Genomic DNA, 22,267 nt, shown 5'->3' with positions numbered 1-22,267 from the left:
GTCAAGAGAATACTACTCTTGTTGTACACTCACAGTACAACAAGCTAATCCATCCCTTCATCCTCCTCCCTCACACCACTACCCCCCATCCCTTCATCCTCCTCCCTCACACCACTACCCCCCATCCCTTCATCCTCCTCCCTCACACCACTACCCCCATCCCTTTATCCTCCTCCCTCACACCACTACCCCCATCCCTTCATCCTCCTCCCTCGCTCCACTACCCCCATCCCTTCATCCTCCTCCCTCGCTCCACTACCCCCCATCCTTCATCCTCCTCCCTCGCTCCACTACCCCATCCAGAATCCATCCCTTCATCCTCCTCCCTCGCTCCACTACCCCCCATCCCTTCATCCTCCTCCCTCGCTCCACTACCCCCCATCCTTCATCCTCCTCTCTCGCTCCACTACCCCATCCCTTCATCCTCCTCCCTCGCTCCACTACCCCCATCCCTTCATCCTCCTCCCTCGCTCCACTACCCCCATCCCTTCATCCTCCTCCCTCGCTCCACTACCCCCATCCCTTCATCCTCCTCCCTCACTCCACTACCCCCATCCCTTCATCCTCCTCCCTCACTCCACTACCCCCATCCCTTCATCCTCCTCCCTCGCTCCCCTACCCCCCATCCAGAATCCATCCCTTCATCCTCCTCCCTCGCTCCACTACCCCCCATCCCTTCATCCTCCTCCCTCGCTCCACTACCCCCATCCCTTCATCCTCCTCCCTCACTCCACTACCCCCATCCCTTCATCCTCCTCCCTCACTCCACTACCCCCATCCCTTCATCCTCCTCCCTCGCTCCCCTACCCCCCATCCCAAATACATCCCTTCATCCTCCTCCCTCGCTCCACTACCCCCATCCCTTCATCCTCCTCCCTCGCTCCACTACCCCATCCCTTCATCCTCCTCCCTCACTCCACTACCCCATCCCTTCATCCTCCTCCCTCACTCCACTACCCCCATCCCTTCATCCTCCTCCCTCACTCCACTACCCCCATCCCTTCCATCTCCTCCCTCACTCCACTACCCCATCCCTTCATCCTCCTCCCTCACTCCACTACCCCATCCCTTCATCCTCCTCCCTCGCTCCCCTACCCCCCATCCAGAATCCATCCCTTCATCCTCCTCCCTCGCTCCACTACCCCCCATCCCTTCATCCTCCTCCCTCGCTCCACTACCCCATCCCTTCATCCTCTACCCTCGCTCCCCTATCCCCATCCCTTCATCCTTCTCCCTTGCTCCACAACCCCCATCCCTTCATCCTCCTCCCCCACACCACTACCCCCATCCGTTCATCCTCCTCCCTCGCTCCACTACCCCCATCCCTTCATCCTGCTCCCTCCATCGCTCCACTACCCCCATCCCTTCATTCTCCTCCCTCCCTCGCTCCACTACCCCCATCCCTTCATCCTCCTCCCTCGCTCCCCTACCCCCATCCCTTCATCCTCCTCCCCCTCGCTCCCCTACCCCCCATCCCTTCATCCTCCTCCCTCGCTCCACTGCCCCCCATCCCTTCATCCTCCTCCCTCGCTCCACTACCCTCATCCAGAATCCATCCCTTCATCCTTCTCCCTCGCTCCACTGCCCCCCATCCCTTCATCCTCCTCCCTCGCTCCACTACCCCCCATCCCTTCATCCTCCTCCCTCGCTCCACTACCCCATCCCTTCATCCTCTACCCTCGCTCCCCTATCCCCATCCCTTCATCCTTCTCCCTTGCTCCACAACCCCCCATCCCTTCATCCTCCTCCCCCACACCACTACCCCCATCCGTTCATCCTCCTCCCTCGCTCCACTACCCCCATCCCTTCATCCTCCTCCCTCCATCGCTCCACTACCCCCATCCCTTCATTCTCCTCCCTCCCTCGCTCCACTACCCCCATCCCTTCATCCTCCTCCCTCGCTCCCCTACCCCCATCCCTTCATCCTCCTCCCTCGCTCCCCTACCCCCATCCCTTCATCCTCCTCCCTTGCTCCACTACCCCCATCCCTTCATCCTCCTCCCTCGCTCCACTACCCCCATCCAGAACCCATCCCTTCATCCTTCTCCCTCGCTCCACTGCCCCCCATCCCTTCATCCTCCTCCCTCGCTCCACTACCCCCATCCAGAATCCATCCCTTCATCCTCCTCCCTCGCTCCACTACCCCCATCCCTTCATCCTCCTCCCTCGCTCCACTACCCTCATCCAGAATCCATCCCTTCATCCTCCTCCCTCGCTCCACTACCCCCATCCCTTCATCCTCCTCCCTCGCTCCACTATCCCCATCCCTTCATCCTCCTCCCTCGCTCCACTACCCCCATCCCTTCATCCTCCTCCCTCGCTCCACTACCCTCATCCAGAATCCATCCCTTCATCCTTTCCTTTACCTGCGCTTCAATGGAGCAGAACATTTCAGAGATGCGACACACACCTGTAGCTGCTCACATCCCCATCACCATTAAGCAGAACAAAACTCAACACAACAGGCTATTCATAGGTTACACCCCCATCACTCAGTCGCGCTATGCCATTGCTATGAACGTTCTCAATCCGCCCTCTACTGGCGGCATAATAGTGGTGCCCTACAGCCGTGATAAGCCCAGTCATTCTGGACGGAGGCTAACGACTGTTTAGTCTAAATTACACGATAGTGCCGGGAAATACGATGACATTGCTAAAGTTGTCAAATGTTTAGAAGGAAACAACTTTGCCAGCATTAACATGTCGTCAAATGTATCTATCTGCTTATGGCCTTGCTTATACCTAACAACCATTCTTTTTTAATGACAGTGCATTCAGAGAGTATTCAGACCCCTTGACTTTTACCACAGTTTGTTACGTTACAGCCTTATTCTAAAATTGTTTACATTCCCCTCATCAATCTACACACAATACTCCATAATGACAAAGCAAAAACAGTATTTTTTAAATCACATCTACATAAGTATTCAGACCCTTTACTCAGTACTTTGTTGAAGCACCTTTGGCAGAGATTACAGCCTCGAGTCTTAGGTATGATGCTACAAGCTTGGCACACCTGTATTTGGGGAGTTTCTCACAGTCTTCTCTGAATATCCTCTCAAGCTCTGTCAGGTTGGATGGGGAGCGTCGCTGCACGGCTATTTTCAGGTCTTTCCAGAGATGTCCCCCCGGGTTAAAGTGCGGGCTCTGGCTGGACCACTCAAAGGGTCGTTGTCTTATTGGAAGGTAAACCTTCAGTCTGAGGTCCTGAGTGCTCTGGAGCAGGTTTTCATCAAGGATCTCTCAAATCAAATCAAATCAAATTTTATTTGTCACATGCACATGGTTAGCAGATGTTAATGCGAGTGTAGCGAAATGCTTGTGCTTCTAGTTCCGACAATGCAGTAATAACCAACAAGTAATCTAACTAACAATTCCAAAACTAATATCTTATACACAGTGTAAGGGGATAAATAATATGTACATAAAGATATTTGAATGAGTGATGGTACAGAGCAGCATAGGCAAGATACAGTAGATGGTATCGAGTACAGTATATACATATGAGATGAGTATGTAAACAAAGTGGCATAGTTAAAGTGGCTAGTGATACATGTATTACATAAAGATGCAGTAGATGATATAGAGTACAGTATATACGTATACATATGAGATGAATAATGTAGGGTATGTAAACATTATATTATGTAGCATTGTTTAAAGTGGCTAGTGATATATTTTACATCATTTCCCATCAATTCCCATTATTAAAGTGGCTGGAGTTGAGTCAGTGTGTTGGCAGCAGCCACTCAATGTTAGTGGTTGCTGTTTAACAGTCTGATGGCCTTGAGATATAAGCTGTTTTTCAGTCTTTCGGTCCCAGCTTTGATGCACCTGTACTGACCTCGCCTTCTGGATGATAGCGGGGTGAACAGGCAGTGGCTCGGGTGGTTGATGTCCTTGATGATCTTTATGGCCTTCCTGTAACATCGGGTGGTGTAGGTGTCCTGGAGGGCAGGTAGTTTGCCCCCGGTGATGCAGACCTCACTACCCTCTGGAGAGCCTTACGGTTGTGGGCGGAGCAGTTGCCGTACCAGGCGGTGATACAGCCCGCCAGGATGCTCTCGATTGTGCATCTGTAGAAGTTTGTGAGTGCTTTTGGTGACAAGCCGAATTTCTTCAGCCTCCTGAGGTTGAAGAGGCGCTGCTGCGCCTTCTTCACGATGCTGTCTGTGTGGGTGGACCAATTCAGTTTGTCTGTGATGTGTATGCTGAGGAACTTAAAACTTACTACCCTCTCCACTACTGTTCCATCGATGTGGATAGGGGGGTGTTCCCTCTGCTGTTTCCTGAAGTCCACAATATCTCTGTACTTTGCCCCGTTCATATTTCCCTCAATCCTGACCAGTCTCCCAGTCACTGCCCATGATGAACATCCCAACAGCATGATGCTGCCACTACCATGCTTCAATGTAGGGATGGTGCCAGGTTTCCTCCATGTGGTTTCATTTGACCAGAGATACTTGTTTCTCATGGTCTGAGAGACTTTAGGTGCCTTTTGGCGAACTCCAAGCGGGCTGTCATGTGCCTTTTACTGAGGATTGGCTTCCATCTGGCCACTCTACCATAAAGGCCTGAATGGTGAAGTGCTGCAGAAATCGTTGTCCTTCTGAAAGGTTATCCTATCTCCACAGAGGAACTCTGGAGCTCTGTCAGAGTGACCATTGGTTTCTTGGTCACCTCCCTGACCAATGCCCTTCTCCCCGGATTGCTCAGTTTGGCTGGGCAGTTCTGGGAAGAGTCAAACTCGTGGCTTGGTTTTTGCTCTGACATGCACTGTAAACTGTGGGACCTTACATAGACAGGTGTGTGTCTTTCCAAATCATGTCCAATCAATTGAATTTACCACAGATGGACTCCAATCAAGTTGTAGAAACATCTCAAGGATGGTCAATGGAAACAGGATGCACCTGAGCTCAATTTTGAGTCCCATAGCGAAGGGTCTGAATACTTATGTAAATAAGGTATTTCTGTTTTTATTTTTTAAATAAATATGTTTTAAATATGTTTTCGCTTTGTCATGATGGGGTAGATTGATGAGGGGAAAATGTTAATTTAATCAATTTTAGAATTGGGCTGTAACGTAACAAAATGTGGAAAAAGTCAAGGGGTCTGAATACTTTCTGAATGCACTGTATATGCTGATATTATATGCACTGTATATGCTGATAGTGGACAACCTTGTTTAGCTCTTTTTGACAGTTTAATACTTTCTGGGAAATATTAATTACTATTGTACACCTAGGGTTACTATTAATAACTTTCACCCATTGTATAAGATATTCTCTGAAATTCAAATATTCCAGGCATTTGTATATAAATTCCAGTCACACTTTATCAGAAGCCTTTTCAAAGTCAGCTATGAATACCAGGCCTGGTTTCCCAGATGTTTCATAGTGTTCTATTGTTTCCAGTACTTGTCTTATATTATCTCAAATGTATCGTCTATGTCCAAATAATGGAATTAAGAAATATGTAAACATTAGGACGAGCAATGTCGGAGTGCATTGACTAAAATACAGTATATACAGTTGAAGTTTTAAGTTTACATACACTTAGGTTGAAGTCATTAAAACTCGTTTTTCAACCACTTCTCAAATGTCTTGTTAACAAACTATAGTTTTGGCAAGTCGGTGAGAACATCTTCTTTGTGCATGACACAACAAATTTTTCCAACAATTGTTTACAGACAGATTATTTCACGTATAATTCACTGTATCACAATTCCAGTGGGTCAGAAGTTTACATACACTAAGTTGACTGTGCCTTTAAACAGCTTGAAAAATTCCAGAAAATGATGTCATGGTTTTAGAAGCTTCTGATAAGCTAATTGACATAATTTGAGTCAATTGGAGGTGTACCTGTGGATGTATTTCAAGGCCTACCTTCAAACTCAGCGCCTCTTTGCTTGACATCATGAGAAAATCAAAGGAAATCAGCCAAGACCTCAGAAAAAATATTGTACACCTCCACAAGTCCAGTTCATTCTTGGGAGCAATTTCCAAACGCCTGAAGGTACCACATTCATCTGTACAAACAATAGTACACAAGTATAAACACCATGAGACCACGCAGCCGTCATACCACTCAGGAAGGAGACGCGTTCTGTCACCTAGAGATGAACGTACCCTGGTGCGAAAAGTGCAAATCAATCCCAGAACAACAGCAAAGGACCTTGTGAAGATGCTGAAGGAAACAGGTACAAAAGTATCTATATCCACAGTAAAACAAGTACTATATCGACATAACCTGAAAGGCCGCTCAGCAAGGAAGAAGCCACTGCTCCAAAACTGCCAGACTACGGTTTGCAACTGCAAAGTACAAAGATCGTACTTTTTGGAGAAATGTCCTCTGGTCTGATGAAACAAAATAGAACTGTTTGGCCATAATGACCATTGTTATGTTTGGAGGAAAAAGGAGGTGGCTTGCAAGCTGAAGAACACCATCCCAACCGTAAAGCATGGGGGTGGCACTATCATGTTGTGGGGGTGCTTTGCTGCAGGAGGGACTGCTGCACTTCACAAAATAGATGGCATCATGAGGTAGGAAAATTATTTGGATATATTGAAGAAATATCTCAAGACATCAGCCAGGAAGTTTAAAGCTTGGTCGCAAATGGGTCTTCCAAATGGACAATGACCCCAAGTATACTTCCAACGTTGTGGCAAAATGGGTTAAGGACAACAAAGTCAAGGTATTGGAGTGGCCATCACAAAGCCCTGACCTCAATCCTATAGAAAATCTGTGGGCAGACCTGAAAAAGCATGTGCGAGCAAGGAGGCCTACAAACCTGACTCAGTTACACTAGCTCTGTCTGGGCCAAAATTGGTGAAGGGATGGATTCTGGATAGGGGTAGTGGAGCGAGGGAAAAGGATGAAGGGATGGATTCTGGATGGGGGGTAGTGGAGCGAGGGAGAAGGACGAAGGCATGGTAGCCTAGAGCGTAGAGTATTGGGCCAGTAACCAAAAGGTTGCTTAATTGAATCTCCGAGCTGTCAAGGTAAAATTCTGTCGTTCTGCCCCTGAACAAGGCAGTTAACCCAGTGTTCTCCGGTAGGCCATCATTGTAAATAAGAATTTGTTCTTAACTGACTTGCCTAGTTACATTTTTTATATTTTTGCTACAGTAATAATGGTCCTCTGAGAACATCATAACCCTGTGGCACCCCCATAGAGACTGCCAGAGGTCCGGACATTCCTCAACTGGTATGCCATCCAGTCCTGGAGTTTTCCCGGGCTTAAAGGCTTAAATTACATCTAGAAGTTCCTCCTCTGTAATTTGGCCTCACCCGAGTCTTTCTGGACAGCTGTTCATTTCACATTATCAATAGAAAAAAATCCTTACAATAAACTTTGGTTAGTGGAGATGGAGGAGACTGGTGAATCGTGGGTGACTCCGTCATTTGTAACAAGTTTCAGTAAATTATTTTTGGTAACATATGTTGAAGATTAAGAAATCATTTGGTGCACCTCTCCCCATTTTCCATCCACTTTGCTTTATTTTTTATAATATATTACACTTTATATTTTTTGCTTTTCCTCTAACTTATTCTGTCTCTATGGTACAGTTTTTCATCATCCATCTATCTGCACTATTAATCCCTCTATTTCCTTTGTTAATATGAACTCTTTTCACCAAAATAGATTCATGAGCCAAATCTGTTTATGGTCCAATAACATATTTAAAATCATCCATATACCTTGTGAATCTGTTTGGACAATTTGCCCATTTGTATCAAATATATTGTTAATTAATATCATCACCCCTTTTCAGTTTCTTTGCCCATAGGAGAAGTATATCTTGCCCCCTTAGTCCTTTTTCCACACAACTTCATCTAAAATTGGTGAATGAGTTTCCTGTAAACAATAGATGTTATTTTCCTTCTCTTTCAGCCAGGTAAATACTGATCGTCTTTTCTTATTATCTTCTAAGCCATTACAATTATAACTGGCTATACTTATTTCCCCATTTACCATAAGAAGATACAAGTTTAAATTATATTTATCATAATATATGTTTGTAAACTTACCATTAATAAGCACCATGATGACTGAGGGTCTATATAACTGTTCCATGATACAGGATTGGCACAGCTACTGAGTAAACCTCCAATTGTTCTTCCCTATTCCACTCGCTAAAACCTCCCCCCATCCCAAGTTGGGTTGTCCTCCCAGTGATTGGCATACCACCTCTGTCCACCTGGATCCTAGGGCCATTGAAAGATTCGGTATTCCAAGTTGTGTCAGCTAATCCAAGTGTATCATTTCATTTTAAAAATAATTTTGCAATTATGTTAGCACAGTTAGCAAACTGTTGTGCTAATTAAAGAAGCAATACACCTGGCCTTCTTTAGACTAGTTGAGTATCTGGAGAATCAGCATTTGTGGGTTCGATTACAGGCCCAAAATGGCCAGAAACAAAGTACTTTCTTCTGAAACTCGGCAGTCAATTCTTGTTCTGAGAAATAAAGCCTATTCCATGCAAGAAATTGCCAAGAAACTGAAGATCTGGTACAATGCTGTGTACTACTTCTTTCACAGAACAGCACAAACTGGCCCTAACCAGAATATAAAGAGGAGTGGGAGGCCCCGGTGCACAACTGAGCAAGAGGACAAGTACAGTAGAGTGTCTAGTTTGAGAAACAGACGTCTCACAAGTTCTCAATTGGCAGCTTCATGAAATAGTACCCGCAAAACACCAGTCTCAATGTCAACAGTGAAGAGGCGACTCTGGGATGCTGGCCTTCTAGGCAGAGTTCCTCTGTCCAGTGTCTGTGTTCTTTTGCCCATCTTAATATTTTATTTTTATTAGCCAGTCTGAGATATGGCTTTTTCATTGCAACTCTGCCTAGAAGGCCAGAATCCCGGAGTCGCCTCTTCACTGTCACCTCTTCAATTTATTTCCACAATAAACACATAATATGTGTAATAATGTAGGTTGTTAATATGAAGTATTGTTACCTCCTCCCCTCAATCTTAGCTAACTAGCTAACGTTATACTGCATCTAAAGTCAATCTGGTGACAGCAAAATGATGACAAAAGGTTTTCCTACTAGTTATTTGCCTCCACTTGAATGTCATTGTATTTCCAAGCCACTGTCATGCACTTTTGATGAAATCTTCATCAGTGCTCATTGACGATATGCTCAGTCGGTCATCAGTCCAAAACAAATGTTCAAAACAATATTCTGAGGAAACATGCAACCCATGAATAGAAGAGAACAACAGAGTAGAAAAAACAACTGAATTGGAAACAGAAGAAGAGAGTTGTATCCATTTGGAGTGAAAGGCATTCTCAAAACCAGGTAGGTAGTGGGGAGACACTCCCATGTGGTAACACATTCTCTAGTTTGCTTCTTTTTTCTTTTTTTAAACTTTATTTAACTAGGCAAATCAGTTAAGAACAAATTCTTATTTTCAATGATGGCCTGCTGGGGAACAGTGGGTTAACTGCCTTGTTCAGGGGCAGAACAACATATATTTGCCCTTGTCAGCTCGGGGATTTGATCTTGCAATCTTTTGGTTACTAATCCAAAGCTCTAACCACTAGGCTACCTGCCACCTCTTGTGTGTGTGAGCCTCTGTGTGTGTGTGATACCCACCTGATCATGGAGGGGGGTTTGATGTCTCCCAGATGGTGCATAGGGGGTGGTGGTGGGGGGTCATGGGGTCGTGTGTACATTCTGTCCCCAGGGCGGTTCAGCAGCTCATTCATCTGGCTGTAGGGCAGCGCTGCTAGGGAGAATGGCCCGTCCATCCCATCCAAGTAACTAGGAGCTCTGAGAGAGGGGGGGGGGGGCGTTAGCGTTACAGATCCTCCATATACAGTACCAGTCAAAAGTTTGGACACACCTAATCAATTCATTTTGACTATTTTCTACAATAGTGAAGACATCAAAACTAGGAAATAACGCCTATGGAATCATGTAGACAGCTTTGCACACTCTTGGCATTCTCTCAACCAGCTTCACGAGGAATGCTTTTCCAACAGCCTTGAAGGAGTTCCCACATATGCGGAGTACTTGTTGGCTGCTTTTTCTTCAATCTGTGGTCCAACTCATCCCAAACCATCTCAATTGGGTTGAGGTCGGGTGATTGTGGAGGCCAGGTCATCTGATGCAGCACTCCATCACTCTCCTTCTTGGTCAAATAGCCCTTACACAGCCTGAAGGTGTGTTTTGAGTCATTGTCCTGTTGAAAAACAAATGAATGTCCCACTAAGCGCAAACCAGATGGGATGGCGTATCGTTGCAGAATGCTATGGTAGCCATGCTGGTGAAGTGTGCCTTGAATTCTAAATAAATCACAGACAGTGCCACCAGCAAAGCACCCCCACACCATCACACCTCCTCCTCCATGCTTCACAATGGGAGCCACAGATACGGAGATCATCTGTTCACCTACTCTGCGTCTCACAAAGACATAGCGGTTGGAACCAAAAATCTCCAATTTGGACTCATCAGATCAAAGGTCAGATGAGTCTAATGTCCATTGCTCGTGTTTCTTGGCCCAAGCATGTCTCTTCTTCTTATTGGTGTCCTTTAGTAGTGGTTTCTTTGCAGGAATTCGACCATGAAGGCCTTATTCATGCATTCTCCTCTGATATTAAATGTGTCTGTTACTTGAACTCTGTGAAGCATTTATTTAGGCTGCAATTTCTGAGGCTGGTAACTCTAATGAGGTAACTCTGGGTCTTCCTTTCCTGTGGTGGTCCTCATGAGAGCCAGATTCATCATAGGGCTTGATGGTTTTTGCGACTGCACTTAAAGAAACTTTCAAAGTTCTTGACATTTTCTGAATTGACTGACCTTCATGTCGTAAAGAAATGATGGACTGTCATTTCTCTTTGCTTATTTGAGCTGTTCTTGTCATAATATGGACTTGGTCTTTTACTAAATAGGGATATCTTCTGTATACCAGCCCTACCTTGTCACAACACAACTGATTGGCTCAAATGCATTAAGAAGGAAAGAAATTCCACAAATTAACAAGCCACACTTGTTAATTGAAATGCATTGAAATGCATATTTTAAAAATGGCAGGGTAGTGTAAGATATAGAGAAGGGGGAAGGGTTAGACTGTTACACATGACAGGGTAGTGTTTGATATAGAGAAAGGGGAAGGGTTAGAGTGTTACACATGACAGGGTAGTGTTTGATATAGAGAAAGGGGAAGTGTTAGAGTGTTACACATGACAGGGTAGTGTTTGATATAGAGAAAGGGGAAGCGTTAGAGTGTTACACATGACAGGGTAGTGTTTGATATAGAGAAAGGGGAAGGATTAGAACGTTACACATGTCAGGGTAGTGTTTGATATAGAGAAAGGGGAAGCGTCAGGTCTTTGTGGGCTATAATCAGCCTTGTCTCAGGGTAGTTGGGGGAGGCTGTGCATTGGCAAAGTGGGCGGGGTTATATCATGCCTGGTTGGCCCTGTCCGGTGGTATCGTCGGATGTGGCCACAGTGTCTCCAGATCCTTGTTCACTGTTCACTGGATGTGCTACCTTGTCCCGGAACTGCTGTTTTTCAAACTCTCTCTCTCTACCGCACCTGCTGTCTCTAACTGAATGTCCACTATGAAAAGCCAACTGACAGTTAATCCTGAGGTGCTGACTTGTTGCACCCTCTACAACCACTGTGATTATTATTATCTGACCCTACTGGTCATCTATGAATGTTTGAACATCTTGGCCATGTACTGTTATAATCTCCACCCTGCACAGCCAGAAGAGGACTGGCCACCCCTCAGAGCCTGGTTCCTCTCTAGGATTCTTCCTAGGTTCTGGCCTTTCTAGGGAGTTTTTCCTAGCCACCGTGCTTCTACACCTGCATTGCTTGCTGTTTGGGGTTTTAGGCTGGGTTTCTGTACAGCACTTTGAGATATCAGCTGATGTAAAAAGGGTTTCATAAATACATTTGATTGATTGATTGATAGTGTTTGATATAGAGAAAGGGGAAGCATTAAAGTGTTACACAAGTGCTAAAGGAACTCTATTACAAATGCCAAGTCACTCACCCACCATTGCACATTGTACCAAATAGTAGATGGGACCTCACTTTATATGCTCAGAAAGCTACATTTCTGTGTTCATCTACAAAGCCCTTTTGGGTAAACTCCCTCTTTACCTCTGTAGTCTGGTCTCCTTCACCACCAGCAGTTACCATACCTGGTCTGCTAGGTGTTGCTACTTAAAGTCCCCAGGACATTCACAGTATTAGGCAAGACTGCCTTCTCTTCTTCTACACCAGACGCATGGAATAATCTACAATCCGTGCTTCTAGATATGTTAGTGCCACTGACTGAATTTAAAATATTGATGGGAGACTCTGTTACAGAGGAGTGTAAATGTTATTTTTTAGGCTGGATCATGTTATATTGTATTGTTGTATGTTTTAATTCTGTAATGTATTGTTTGTTGCTGCTTTCTTGGCCAGGTCTCCCTTGAAAAAGAGACTCTGGGTCTCCTGGTTAAATAAAATGTTAAAAAATAAGGGAGATGGGGAATTGACACAAATTCTCCATATAGAGTAACATTGGGGTTTAATAGCGTTCCCCAATGCTCCATATACAGAGAAACACGCGCGCACACACACACACACACACACACACACACACACACACACACACACACACACACACACACACACACACACACACACACACACACACACACACACACACACACACACACACACACACACACACACACACACACACACACACTCACCCAGACCTGTCGTGGTAGGGAGCGGAGCCATTAGGCTCTCTGTGTTTCAGGGCCTCTTCAGGGTCGTCCTCAGCTAGCTCCGCCCCGAGCGCCAGTTTCTGCCACTCCTTCTTGCGGTCGTGAGGCGCCCGCGGGATCTTCTCAGTCTCCAGAGTACGGTCGTTTCCCCTAACCTGGAGAACGAGGGGATAGAGGGAGGAAGGTAGGAGGAGAGAGAGGAGAGGGAGGAAGGTAGGAGGAGAGAGAGGAGAGGGAGGGGGGTTGGAGGAACGAAGAGAGGAAAGAGGCAAGAGAGAGAGACAGACAAAGAGAGAGAGACTAGGGTCTTCATCTGTACAGAACTATCAGACAAACACAGCACTTCATTGAAGTTCCCTTCACACACATTTAACCAGTCATGACTGCTTTGATTACAAGTAGAGGGAAGAGCTATCTTTTTATTTAACATTTAAAGAGAAACAGAGAGCAGAACTGAGTGCAAAGACAGGAGGCAACAGAGAGAAGAAAGATTTAATAGAGAGAGTCAACAGTTGGTTCACTCCTGTCTTCACATTGATTGGATCGGGACTAACATTTGTTTTACTATACTTGTGGAGACCAAAACATTTATTACCATTCCAAATCCTATTTTCCCCTAAACCTAACCTTAACTCCTAACTTTAACCCTAACTCCTAACCCTAATTCTAACCCAAATTCTAACCCTAATTGTAACCCTAAGACTAAACCAAACCCTTCAACCAAAAATAGCCTTTTTCCTTGTGGGGACCGGCTCCTGAGTGGCGCAGCGGTCTAAGGCACTGCATCCCAGTGCTAGAGGCGTCACTACAGACCCTGGTTCGATTCCAGGCTGTATCACAACCGCACAATTGGCCCAGGTTTGGCAGGGGTAGGCTGTCATTGTAAATAAGAATTTGTTCTTAACTGACTTGCCTAGTTAAATAATATTTAAAAATAAAGGAATGTCCCCACTTGTCTGAATGTTTCTTGTCTTTCTTTCTCTCGGAGGAGGACCTGAGCCCTAGGACCATGCCCCAGGACTACCTGACATGATGACTCCTTGCTGTCCCCAGTCCACCTGGCCGTGCTGCTGCTCCAGTTTCAACTGTTCTGCCGTATTATTATTCGACCATGCTGGTCATTTATGAACATTTGAACATCTTGGCCATGTTCTGTTATAATCTCTACCCGGCACAGCCAGAAGAGGACTGGCCACCCCACATAGCCTGGTTCCTCTCTAGGTTTCTTCCTAGGTTTTGGCCTTTCTAGGGAGTTTTTCCTAACCACCGTGCTTCTACACCTGCATTGCTTGCTGTTTGGGGTTTTAGGCTGGGTTTTTGTACAGCACTTTGAGATATCAGCTGATGTACGAAGGGCTATATAAATAAATTTGATTTGATTTGATTTGTTTTACTATCCTTATTAGGACTTCTGGTCCCCACAAGGAGAGTAAAACAAACAAACACTATCCCATAAAGCCTCATAAGCAAAACGTATCTCTGCTCTTGGCTTTGCACAGTAGCTGTTATCATAGTGACTCTCTCATTTTCATTGGATACTAAGCCATATGGAATGTTTACATAGACATAGAGTAGGATGCTCAGTCTACACATATATAAAACGGGACACACAGAAGGTGGCACACAACACAGAACAAGTGTAAGGCAGAACATAGTGTAGGTGAGGAATACCACACTGCTATATGAAGTCTGGGAACAAGGAAAGCTGTAGCTGACATTTTAGTTGAATGAGCTGGACATTACAGGGCATGTTGAATGTATAGTACTACAAGAAACATGGTGTCTACTATACACCAAAATTAAAAGAAAGATCATGTCCAAATAATAGTACAACGAATTGAACTGTACTTTACTAATTAAATAATTTTTGCCAAAATACACAACAGAATTCTTAGTTCCCATACCTACAGCAGTGGGAACGTGACATTAGGTCTTCATAATGCATTATAACATGTCTAAATATTGTCCTAGGGACGATGAGCTGTAAAAAGACACATGGTTTGTAATGAGATCACATACCTGTCCTGGGAGGTCTAAGTACCTATAGACCTGATCATACAGGTGGGGGTCCTGCAACTACAAGAACAAAACGACAAGAGAATCACCAGAGGGAACCAATGAACACCACACAGAGCACTGGAACGCAACACCGCTGGCTGCTGAGAGCGGCAAGAACAGGAAAGCGGCAGAGCAGTCAGACGAGGAAGCAAAACTCTCTTCACCACAAAATGACGTGACACAGCTGGACTGACAGTAGTCACACACAGCGGCAGAGCAGTGAGTCAGACGAGGAAGCAAAACTCTCTTCACCACAAAATGACGTGACACAGCTGGACTGACAGTAGTCACACACAGCGGCAGAGCAGTCAGACGAGGAAGCAAAACTCTCTTCACCACAAAATGACGTGACACAGCTGGACTGACAGTAGTCACACACAGTGGCAGAGCGCAAATCATACAATTTAACATAGTGCATGCGCCACTTACAAACCAAATAAACAGTGGACTGGAGCGCACACACACACACACACACACACACACACACACACACACACACACACACACACACACACACACACACACACACACACACACACACACACACACACACACACACACACACACACACACACACACACAGCTCCAAACAAACACTCACTCAAAGACAACAGAGCTGTTCAGACATACAAAGACAAAGAAATCGTCATAAAAGAAAAGAGCTTATTTGAACACACAAAAAGCACAAAGCACGCCACTCACAACACAGTGCAGTCTGACAAGAACACACAGTAACAAACCATGACAGAGTGTTTGGCACAACACGGTTAGCACAACACGGTTAGCACACAACACGGTTAGCGCAACACGGTTAGCGCAACACGGTTAGCGCCAGAAGGAAGCACAAAGCAAGCGGCAAAAGAACAAGAGGGAGTCATCATTCACAGTCCGTCTAAAACCAAACCACCTAGCTAACTTACAGGCAACATCCAAGACAGAAAAAGGAGTTGGTGTTCCTAGACTGTTGGTATGCAGCAGAAATCTCAGCAATTTGGTCAAACACTTTCGTTAAGAGGCAGCAAAGCATCGGCCTCAAATAATTATGCTAAGTAGGCAAATTTATCTCCTCTCAATCTATTCCCTACTACATAACCCTACAGAGCCCCCCATTCAGAGACATATCGAAACATACATAGCCCTCTCCCAAGTCTAAACCATCATCAAGCCAATCAAGTGAAAAAGATTGTTTGGTTGATTGTTTGATCAATCAACATTCCTGTTAGTATAGCTCTAATCTAACTCATGTAGATAACATGTGTTGTGTTGTTAGTTTGTGTCATGACGTGGCTCTTTCTGGGTGTAGATCGTGGCTTCCCCCTCTCTCACTGTTATCTCAGGCCATAAATTCCTGGCGGAGACTCTCTCCCCCTGGTCATGCAGAGAGAGAACAAGGGATTTCACTTGGCCAAACTCCTAAATCCCCAAAATGGGAGTTTTAAACAATATTTCCACCTTTGAGAGTGTGGGAATGGTCCGTGGACACTTAAGGGGCAGTTATGTTGAGTGTGTTTCATTTGGTGACCTCACGAAGGACATGCAACACACATAACTATATCTCTGAATGTGTACATTTCTCAATTATGGGGTTTGCATCTAATTCTTGTGTGACGACCCTCCCACTCTGTCTGCCGTATTCTGTCTTTGTTCTTGTTTCCTTATTAGGATGCCGGTGGGCGGAGTGGGGAGGGTCGTCAGCTACATGGGAAACACCTGGGCCAGGTGTCTCCCAGGATAAATACACCACTTCCCAATTCATGGAGTAGACTCTCTCCATGCAGACACCATTGTAGATTGTGTTGTGGTTCTTGGTGGCCTTTTGTTTGTTTGCATTGGCACCTTTCAACACCCTGCATTATCACCTCCATGCCTGCAAAACACTCACTTACACTACTGATTACTGATTACACACACCATTGTATATTTTCCTTAGTTGCTTTAGTTAATAAATATATATTTTGTTACTCCTTATCTCCACGTTGTCTCCCTTTGTTACGGGCTTTGAGCCGGTTCGTGACACTTGTATAAAATGAATGAGTAAAGATGAAACTATTTGTGAAATTAGGCAATGTGATAACATTTTTAATTTGAGGGAATTTAATTCCCTGTAAAGTTTCACTAGTCGGCGGCCACGCCCCCGTGAGCACAGACATGATCTGGCATCATGGAACCACCCTTTTCTATTGTTACGAATAAAAACCCCTCCTGAGGAAATCCTCTTCAGACCACTAATACCTCGGTGTAAACTGAGGTGGCACAGGTTTGACTACCAAAACTAGAAAACTATGCAACGTGGAGCATTGGCCACACAGGTGAAAATGGTTAAACTCTGAGACTATCGATCCCTACAAAATAAGAGCAAATCTTAGATACTAATTACAAGTCTGCAGCTAGAAATTATGTAAACCTGGGATGCAAATACCGACAACCGCCAAAACATCTACTTTAAGAACATTGGACGCCTGACGTATCCATGACAACAGACACTATCAGGAGCCGCCGATAGAGCTACCACCATGAGTAACCAGATAGACTCTGATGAACTGACTCTCCCGCAGACGGACCAACGATTCCAACAGAGAAGACAACAACGACATATGGGCGTAAATATATGGATTTGAATTATTCCCGAATGAGCGAGCGTTTATATGCAAAGGATTAGCATTTCAATTAATATAATTATCCAGTGTGTAGTGATCCATTTTGTCTTTCCCGCTCTCTCATTCCACAGCCCCTTCCCTTTGTCCACTAAGCCGTCATATCGGCTTAGCCCACTAGGGGATCTTCCCTACCAATATCTACTGTTTGTTTGTTTGTTTATGCATTTCTGTGATTATTTAGTTAGTTAGTAAATAAATGATTAAGCCAATAGTGTATGGATGATTCATAGTTTAGGCTGGGTTCATGCAGATAGCTATCAATTTATTACGTTTGGAATGAGACTGATGTGAGGTAAAGAATAATTCATTAATTAGAAGACTAATTGATCAGATATTAAAATTTCTGAAGAGTTATATTCGGTAAATTATAACTTTGTAATCTGAAGATTTTCCATGGTGCCCCGACTTCCTAGTTAATTCAATTTACATGATCAGTCTAATCACGTAATAATATTTACAGAGAATTGATTTGATAAATAACAGTCTTCACCTTTAATGATGCCAGAGACGCGACATTTGTTTCCGTGACACATGCTCAGGTGATCAGGCGGGCGTGTGACAGAGGGGTGGGTAGTGATTTGACGAGACGTGGATTGGGCAGTTGTCAGCCTGTGTTTGTGTTTAGCTAGCTGTAGTTGAGCCCGCCCCCAACCCGTCCCTGTGATGCCCAGGGCAGACAGTAGTCACACAGCAGTGAAGGGAACATCATGAATCCTAACAGTAATGCATATTGATTAGCCATGATTAATCACAGGCCATTACGCTGAGGAAGCACGGGTGGAGAGAAGCACACACACACACACACACACACACACACACACACACACACACACACACACACACACACACACACACACACACACACACACACACACACACACACACACACCAGAGAATATGGAATGGACCCGAAGGTTTATTGTACTCGCAAGCCTTTCCTTAATCAGTTAAAATGGTTATGAGTGATGAGTGTGTGGGTCGCTGTGTGTGTGTGTTTGTGTTTGAGTGTGTGTGTGTGTTCATGTTTGAGTGTGTGTGTGTGTGTTCATGTTTGAGTGTGTGTGTGGGTTCTGCATGTGTAATTGCTGTTATAAATGTGGCTAATTTCAGGACCCTGTATGACTAACCCATGCAGTCATCCTCCATCTGAATGTGCCAGCGGCACACAGGAGTGTGTCTTGCTGTGTGTGTGTCTGTGTATACACAGTGCGTGTATGTGTATACAGTGTGTGTGTGTGTGTGTGTGTGTGTGTGTGTGTGTGTGTGTGTGTGTGTGTGTGTGTGTGTGACAGACTCAGCGTAATGCCACCGCCACTGCTCTCTACTCCCCCATGCAGGTCCTAACCCAGCCTGGGAGTCTGGGGGTGGGGAGGGACCTGGTACAGTTACCTAACCATCATTTGGTCATTGTCATGGAGATTGTATACTAATCAGGGGTGAAAGTAGAATTAATTTATTCTGATACAGGACCTTCTATGTCATTTGATGGCCTCATCATAGAACTACATATAGAATCCCTACTAATTCAATAGGATCTCTGTGAGTCTTAAACATTTGTGATTGAACTTTTAAAATGTATGACCTTTTATCTTGGCATAACCTCAACCAGTCATGATGTCTTCATCTGATTGTCCGATTGTCAAACAATCACTTACGGTGTAATCTCACTATTTATTTTACCGGTACGGTGTACCCCCACTATTTATTTTACCGGTACGGCATAATCTCACTATTTATTTTATAGGTACGGCGTAATCTCACTATTTATTTTTTTACCGGTACGGTGTACCCCCACTATTTATTTTACCGGTACGGTGTACCCCCACTATTTATTTTACCGGTACGGTGTACCCCCACTATTTATTTTACCGGTACGGTGTACCCCCACTATTTATTTTACCGGTACGGTGTACCCCCACTATTTATTTTACCGGTACAGTGAACCCCCACTATTTATTTTACCGGTACGGTGTACCAGACCACCTTATTTTCACCCCTAATTTGAATTACCAAGTACATAGTAGTACTAAAGTACTGAACCTCTTACATGTGAAGTACAGGGAGAAATATCAGATCACAACCATCCTGGTAGTTAGTGGAAACCCAAAGACACCGAGGGGAGGGGGTCTGTGTTAGTGGGCAGCATGTGGAGGGAGGGGGTCTGTGTTAGTGGGCAGCATGTGGAGGGAGGGGGTCTGTGTTAGTGGGCAGCAGGTGGAGGGAGGGGGTCTGTGTTAGTGGGCAGCAGGTGGAGCGAGGGGTCTGTGTTAGTGGGCAGCAGGTGGAGCGAGGGGTCTGTGTTAGTGGGCAGCAGGTGGAGGGAGGGGGTCTGTGTTAGTGGGCAGCAGGTGGAGGAAGGTGGTCTGTGTTAGTGGGAAGTGGGCAGCAGGTGGAGGGAGGGGTCTGTGTTAGTGGGAAGTGGGCAGCAGGTGGAGGGAGGGGTCTGTGTTAGTGGGAAGTGGGCAGCAGGTGGAGGGAGGGGTCTGTGTTAGTGGGAAGTGGGCAGCAGGTGGAGGGAGGGGTATGTGTTAGTGGGAAGTGGGCAGCATGTGGATGGAGGGGTCTGTGTTAGTGGGAAGTGGGCAGCAGGTGGAGGGGTCTGTGTTAGTGGGCAGCAGGTAGAGGGAGGGCTGCATGCTAACCTAGGAGGTTACAATCTGGCCAGCCAGCGATTGTCTCAGAAGTGTTTTGTAGTTAGGGAAGAGATTAACAGAGAAAGGTAAGTAAGAGATAGGTAAGTAGTAGGTAGGTAGGTAAGTAGTATGTAGGTAAGTAGGAGGGGTTAGCAGCAGAGTTAGTGGGGGCCGGTCCACTGCTTTGATATAGGGCAAATGCCTCACGGGGGTTAGGTAGGGCGGCAGCAGGATAACCTGAGGGTCCCATGACAGGGTCTGGGGGGTCAGCCTTACCTCTGGGGGGAGGGGACTCTTATAAGGCCCTCCGGCCACAAATGAAAAGGCATTTCCAGCTGCACACAGTCAGAGACAATAGAGACGGGATGAGAACAGGGGAGAGGACGAAGGGAAGGAGAGAGGGTGAGGGGTGAGAGCATGGGTAGGGAACCTGACCAGTAATATTGTGTTGAAGGGGGGAGTACATTGTGGGGGGTTGGCAATCGGGGCAAATCCAGTCCCTGCATGTTGGTAGTTTATAAAACCAGTTTGTTCCAGAAAAAAGTGCCCTGATTTGTTGTAGAGATGCTTGTACACTCTCTCCCTCTCTTTCTCTGTTCTTTCTCTCTCTCTTTCTCTTTCTTTCTTTCTCTCTCTGTTCTTTCTTTCTCTCTCACTCACTTTCTCTAGCCAAGGATATCATGTCTATCCACTCACATAGCTCCATAATGTCCATGCCAGAAACACAGTCGTCTCTTATTCCACCATCCTGTACTTGTATGCCTGTATCTCATAATGTATCTGAACCCAAACCAGAACTATTTGTGTGTAGACCTCAGAAAGCTCCCTCACCTGGCTATCTGTAAGGGCTCTGTACTCTGTACTGTAATGGCTGCCAGTGTATTGTGGTGCAGGGGAAATGAATAGGGCTTTATAACCCCACTGAGTTAAGCCTTTTATTAGACTGGGATCTGGCCCCAACTCCCCCACCATCCCAACTCAATACCCTGTCTACACAAAACAAGGTCTATTGAATACTGTATATATAGGCCCATAGCCTAGTATTCTGTGAAATACTTCTTTCTATATATTCTGTGTCCGCTGTCTTTTCTAAACACACAGCGGTGTGACTGTAACTGTCCCCTGACTACTGTAACTGTCCCCTGACTACTGTCCCCTGACTACTGTAACTGTCCACTGACTACTGTCCCCTGACTACTGTAACTGTCCCCTGTTCTCTGACTACTGTAACTGTCCCCTGACTACTGTAACTGTTCCCTGACTACTGTAACTGTCCCCTGACTACTGTCCCCTGTTCCCTGACTACTGTAACTGTCCCCTGTTCCCTGACTACTGTAACTGTCCCCTGACTACTGTCCCCTGACTACTGTAACTGTTCCCTGACTACTGTCCCCTGACTACTGTAACTGTCCCCTGTTCCCTGACTACTGTAACTGTCCCCTGTTCCCTGACTACTGTAACTGTTCCCTGACTACTGTAACTGTTCCCTGACTACTGTAACTGTTCCCTGAATACTGTAACTGTTCCCTGACTACTGTAACTGTCCTCTGACTATTGTAACTGTCCCCTGACTACTGTCCCCTGTTCCCTGACTACTGTAACTTTTCCCTGACTACTGTCCCCTGTTCCCTAACTACTGTAACTGTCCCCTGTCCCCTGACTATTGTAACTGTCCCCGGAATACTGTAACTGTTCCCTGACTACTGTCCCCTGTTCCCTAACTACTGTAACTGTCCCCTGTCCCCTGACTATTGTAACTGTCCCCGGAATACTGTAACTGTTCCCTGACTACTGTCCCCTGTTCCCTAACTACTGTAACTGTCCCCTGTCCCCTGACTATTGTAACTGTCCCCGGAATACTGTAACTGTTCCCTGACTACTGTAACTGTCCCCTGACTACAGTAACTGTCCCCTGACTACAGTAACTGTCCCCTGACTACAGTAACTGTCCCCTGACTACAGTAACTGTCCCCTGACTACAGTAACTGTTCCCTGACTACTGTAACTGTCCCCTGACTATTGTAACTGTCCCCTGACTACAGTAACTGTCCCCTGACTACAGTAACTGTCCCCTGACTACAGTAACTGTCCCCTGACTACAGTAACTGTCCCCTGACTACTGTAATTGTCCCTTGACTACTGTAACTGTCCACTGTTCCCTGACTGTGAGCCTT

General features: G+C 45.6%; 1 protein-coding gene across 3 annotated transcripts in view; it reads right to left on the bottom strand.

Annotated features, from left to right (window-relative positions):
• Positions 1-22,267, bottom strand: part of LOC135557761 (actin-binding protein WASF1-like) — a 119,670-nt gene that overhangs the window by 4,471 nt on the left and 92,932 nt on the right. Inside the window, exons 6-8 of one of the 3 annotated variants that reach the window (XM_064991344.1) lie at positions 14,765-14,821; positions 12,728-12,900; positions 9,604-9,780 (exon numbers count right to left, since the gene is read on the bottom strand). In XM_064991344.1, the coding sequence (XP_064847416.1) occupies positions 9,604-9,780; positions 12,728-12,900; positions 14,765-14,821 (407 nt within the window). The remainder of the gene's footprint in view (positions 1-9,603; positions 9,781-12,727; positions 12,901-14,764; positions 14,822-22,267) is intronic. The other 2 variants (XM_064991345.1, XM_064991346.1) reach the window with 2 other exon arrangements.

The sequence above is a fragment of the Oncorhynchus masou genome, chromosome 16 (assembly GCF_036934945.1).
Source record: "Oncorhynchus masou masou isolate Uvic2021 chromosome 16, UVic_Omas_1.1, whole genome shotgun sequence".
NCBI lineage: Eukaryota > Metazoa > Chordata > Actinopteri > Salmoniformes > Salmonidae > Oncorhynchus > Oncorhynchus masou.
This window is presented reverse-complemented; position numbering and strand designations above follow the sequence as displayed.